Source organism: Chinchilla lanigera, unplaced genomic scaffold (assembly GCF_000276665.1).
Source record: "Chinchilla lanigera isolate Chin_1 unplaced genomic scaffold, ChiLan1.0 scaffold00030, whole genome shotgun sequence".
In the NCBI taxonomy this organism is placed as follows: Eukaryota; Metazoa; Chordata; class Mammalia; order Rodentia; family Chinchillidae; genus Chinchilla; species Chinchilla lanigera.
In genome coordinates, this window is record NW_004955431.1 from 4,809,341 (window position 1) to 4,814,425 (window position 5,085).

General features: G+C 48.2%; 2 protein-coding genes across 2 annotated transcripts in view; one reads left to right on the forward strand and one right to left on the reverse strand.

Moving 5' to 3' along the window:
* Positions 1-896, reverse strand: part of Ints6 (integrator complex subunit 6) — a gene marked incomplete in the record, with an annotated part of 82,226 nt that extends 81,330 nt beyond the window's left edge. Inside the window, 1 exon segment of the mRNA XM_013515760.1 lies at positions 44-896. Coding sequence (XP_013371214.1) covers positions 44-154 — 111 coding nt within the window.
* Positions 65-5,085, forward strand: part of Wdfy2 (WD repeat and FYVE domain containing 2) — a 277,243-nt gene continuing 272,222 nt past the window's right edge. Inside the window, exon 1 of the mRNA XM_013515763.1 lies at positions 65-82. The gene's annotated coding sequence lies outside the window, so the exon portion shown is untranslated. The remainder of the gene's footprint in view (positions 83-5,085) is intronic.

Consider the following 5,085-nt stretch of genomic DNA (forward strand, 5'->3'; position numbering starts at 1 on the left):
GGCCGCCGGCCGGGGTCGCCGCCCGGGCTCGGTCAGTCGGTACCTTCATGAAGGTCTCTACCGCGCCTTTGGCCGTGTCCAGGTAGGTGGTGCCCAGATGGCTGCGCTGGTTCATAGAGGCAGACGTGTCTATCAGGAACAGTAAGATGGGCATAGTGCTGGCCAGGGACACCGGGGCCCGAGGTGGTGGAGAAAAAGGAGATGGTAGAGGTGGAGGCACCGGTGGCGGCCACCGCCGCTACGCGGGGCGGGGGAGCGTGGTCCCGGGGAGGAAAACACCGTCTGGGTCTTTCCTCCGGCTGCGAGGAGTTTCTCCCCCGATAGTTAGAGGAAACTCCCCAGACCCAGTCCTCCCCGTCGTACCCCCGTCTCCGCCTCCTCCTGCCCGCCTGCCCGCTGGGGCGTGCGCCCGGCCGTCTGTCTGTCGGTCCGTCCCCCCTGCCTGGGGGTCCCGTCCCCGCTCCCGGCCCCTATGTGTGTCCCCGCGGGAGACGGGCCTGGCTCCCCACCCCACCCCCGATGCAGGGAGTGGGGACCAGGGAGCTGGCGAAGAGGGGAGTGGGCTGAGGGGAGATTGGCCCTGGGGCTGTTGGGAGAAGTTTCAGGGACTCCCTCCGCACCCCGGCGGTGTCACCACTTTCTCAGCCCCTCTCGCTACTGAAGCGCTTTTCTCGCTCACACTCCGGTTTTAACTCGGGCAGGGGCTGCAGGAGCTCCGCCCTCTGACACGTCCCCGCGCCACGTGATGCACCGCCCCGCTGTTCTATTGGGTACTCCCTACCCTCTACTTAGCATATTCAAACAGCTCAGGGGCGGGGGAAGCTGGTAGGCCCGCTCCCTGGACAGTTATTGAGCACGCGCGGAGGCGGGGCGTCGGGTGCGCGCGCGAGCGAGCACGAGGGGCGAACGGTGGGGCCGGCAGACAAGGAGGCGGGCTCCGGGAAGGGGTGGGTACCGGCCGCGGAAGGACCGCGGGGTGGGGGCGGGGGCTGCGTCGGCGCGCGCTGGGCGGCTGTGGCTGTGAGCCTGCGCGGCAGGGCCGCCGGCCTCTCCTTGGCTGTTGGAGGTGATAGGGGTCGGGGGAAGGGAAATGGAGGTTGCCCTCGGCTCCTGTCCGAGGTCGCTGTGGCGTGGTCGAGGGAGGAAGGCCGAGTGCAGTGAACACATCCCCGCTTAGTAGCCGGGGACGGATCCGCGGTCAACCTTCCGGGGAAGGCTCGGGCCCCGCGGTCGCCGGGGAGGTTCCCGGGCCTCGGAGGGCCGGGCCGGCGCGGGCGGGCCGCGGGGGAGGGGAAGTGCGAGGTTGTTTATGACCGGACTAATCTCCTCCTCCGCCAGCCACACACGGCTCCGCGGGAGCGGGGACGAGGGGCGCGCCTGGCTGGCCCCGCGGCGGGCCCGAGCTGTCTCCTGGAGGACCCACCAGGCACGGGAGCGGACTGTTTTTCCTCTCCCAACCCCAGAAAGATAGGGAAACTCACGTGTGGCGTGGAAGCGCAGCCGTGCTCGGGCGGTGTTAGGGCAGCAGAGTGTCAATTTTAAGAGATGAAAGAAACTTTAGCAAATCATAATCCACTTGTTTTCCTGTACTGAAATACCTCGGCTTGCCCAGGTGCCCCGGAGAGTGGGTTCCGCTGTAGCACTGCCTTTCGGACATTACAAAAACTCTGAGGGGAAATACTCCTTGAAACTGCGTTTTACTGAAGTCAGTCGGTTCCTCCAAGTCGGAGAAATAGTTTCCTCCGATCTAGTTGGAAAACACACTGCCTAAAACACAAGTTGAATTAGGGTCATAAAGCCCTTAAAAGATGGGATATTTATAGCGATTCTCCCACTAGTCCTGCATATCTGGATTTTATTCTTTACTCTGAAATTATTAAATTTGCCTACTGATCGTTGAAAGTGCTCCTATTAACACAAGGCGTGCTTTGTGGCAGCCTTAAAAAATCTGTTTTGTAAAGTGAACTTTTCCTAATATTTAGGACAATGTCTAAAACTTTAGTAGCTTACGTTAGGACTGTTTGAGAAACACGTTGTTCTGTGGGTGTGGACCATAGACAATGTGTGATACTTTTAAGAAATTTAGACAACAAAATCTTACTGATTTGGGCTACAAGACTGACCAGACAATGTTTGGTATGGACCAACTGTGTCTAAGTATGGTGATTTAAAAAAAGAATAAAATGTGGCCGTTGCCTTTAAAGAGCTTTTCGTTTTCTAGGAAAATATTACATGTTCATTAATAGCCACTGTAAGGGAGAAATTGATTAGATACTAAAGGAATCAGGGGAAAATATTTTTGTTACCTTGGGGTGATGAATAAAACATTTTCTAAGGTCAGTGTGTTTGGGCTTTATAGTATTTCCCCAAGTGGAATTGTAGATATGAAGAATCTGAGTTGTATGGCAATACACAAACTTTCAACAGATGCAGCATTTTCTTTCAAAGTAGTCAGTTGGGTAATTTTCGTATAATAAAACTTTGATTTGTCAGTGCTTTCTCTGTAGTCTGTGGACCCTAACCTGTCTGAAAACATGTTCTCTAGGATCATAAGAATTTCTTTGTCCTGTACATTAGCCTAGGATTTGGTAGGTAAAATTTGCATATAATTAAAGGAAAAAGCTGCTGGTGAAAAAAACAAAAGTTTGGGCATTGGATAAGTGAAGAAAGGAATATCAGACAGCCCCGCTGATGGCTTCCTGAAGAACAGTGTTCAGCTAACAAGCACCAGTTGCATGAAGAATAAGATCCAGAAAGATAGATCAGGTCTACCTTTATCTTTATTCCAAGCTAAGAAAAAGTGTTCCCCTATAAGTTGAAGGGTTCCAGTTGGGGTACTAAGTGCAAAGCACAAAACAATTTTTGAAGGGCACCAAACTAGCCTATTGAAGTATATTAGCACACGGTAATGACCTTACGTACTAATTTGATACCATTTTCCGATAGAAACCTAGCAGCTCTTTCTTCTGTGACTCAGTAATACCAGCAAATTGTCACATTAAAGTTCATAAGTGTAGGTGTATAGGAAAGATATGATTAGATGCAAAGATACCAAGATCCAAGTCTGGAGAGCCAACCTAAAGCATATAACCAGAACCCATGGCTACGATGGCACCTGAGATCAGAGATCAGGTTTCTAGTTTAGAAGTGCTTGAAGGCAAGGCCCGGGGCACAACCAGAAAATCAGGATATACACAGGCAGCAAATTGAGAGGCATTCAGAAACCAGGAAACATTGACAAATGTCCCTTGACAAAATTGTCAAATAGGTCAAGTTTATTCTTAGTGATTCTGGTTGACAGTTTAGCTACTAGTTGATAATGGCTTAAAGCTGTGCTTGGGCTAGGGATATGGCTCAGTGGTAGAGCTCTTGCCTTACATGCACAAGGCCCTGGGTTCAATCTCTAGCACCACAAAAAACAAAAACAAAAACAAACCCTGGTTTTGCAGCATCATCCATAGAGCTTTAAGGGAAAAAAAGGTACCAAGTGTCCATAGCCAGAGAAAAATGATTCAGTAGCGTGGGATGGGCCCTGATCATCTCATTTTTTTTAAAGCTCTTTAGGTGAGTCTTATAAATAAAACTAAATAACAACTACTTGGTTAGTTTGTAAGAATAACATGCATGTCTGGCATCTAATAGTACTGATCACGTACCCTTTTGAGTTATTTCATTTCTTAAAAACTTCTAAAATCTGTACAATAAAGGGGAAAAAACTAAATGTAAATGTGATCACCAGTATATTTAACATAAATTTGTAGTGTGTTTAAATTACTTGGATTTAACTATGTTTGGCAAAAAATAAAAGAACTAAATAATACTGAAGACTCCCACTGTTCCTCAGTGAAATTTAGCCTTATAGTAAGCAAGAGATGGGAACAATTAATCCCTTCAGCCATTTTCTGTGATTCTAGAAAAACTTCTGGTTATATTCAGGCTTATTTTTTCTAAAACATGGCCCTAAATGCAAGCCAACTATTTCATCAGACTCAACAGAAGAAACAGTGAACTCTTGCAATGCTAGAGGGAAAACTAGTAGGAGTAGTGTGTGCCTGATAAACCCTGTGCTACTGAGTTCCAGGGTTTAGGGAAGATTTCTCTGGGAGGGCATCAGTCAGAAGAGGGATACACAGAAAACTTGCTCTTTGCTGCTAGTTTGATTGATTTTTCTTGTTGTTTCTTGAGACAGGGTCTCACTGTGTATTCCAGACTGGCCTTGAACTCACTGTGTACCCAGGCTGGCCTCCAACTTGTGGCAATCTTGCCTTAGCCTCCTGAGTACTGGGATTACCTGTGTGTGCACCGCACCTGGCTTTGCTGCTGTTTTTAAAAAAGTATCCAAATGCTCTTACTCTAATTTAAAATAAATTAAAATATATGGAAGGCCAGGTATTCTGGTGCATGCCTGTAATCCCAGTACTTGGGAGACTGAAACAGGAGGATCACTGTGAGTTCAAGGCCAACCTGGACTACATAGTAAGTTCAAGGCCAGGCTGAACTATATAGCGAGACCCATGTCTCAAAAATAAAGTATGTGGAAGCTGCTGAAAGAATAATGGCTCAGCTGGGCGTGGTAGTGCATGCCTGCAATCCCAGCACTTGGGAGGCTGAAGCAGGAGGATCATTGCAAGTTCGAGGCCAACCTGGACTATAAAGTGAGTTCAAGACCAGCCTGAACTGCATAGTGAGACCCTGTTTCAAAAAGACAAAAAAAAAAATGGTGGCTCTAGCATGAAAAATAGACTAAATTGTTGAAATGGAGCTACTGTAAAAGAACAACTGACTAATTACATTCATTTGAAGGAGCCAACCAGGATCTTTTAAAATTATTTCAAACCAATTAAACACAGTTTAAAAATAATTATGTGGCAATCCCTTGGCTTATTGGATGTACCATCTGAACAGAAAAATCAGGTGAACCTAGTGTTCCTCATATAACCTCAGAATTTTTTTTTGACTGTCTTAACCATTTCCTCAGCTCTCTGCTTGACTTCTTCAGATCAAAATAATCAGCTATGGGGCTGGGGATTTAGCTCAACGGCAAAGCGCCTGCCTGGCAAGTGTAAGGTCGTGAGTTCGGTTCCC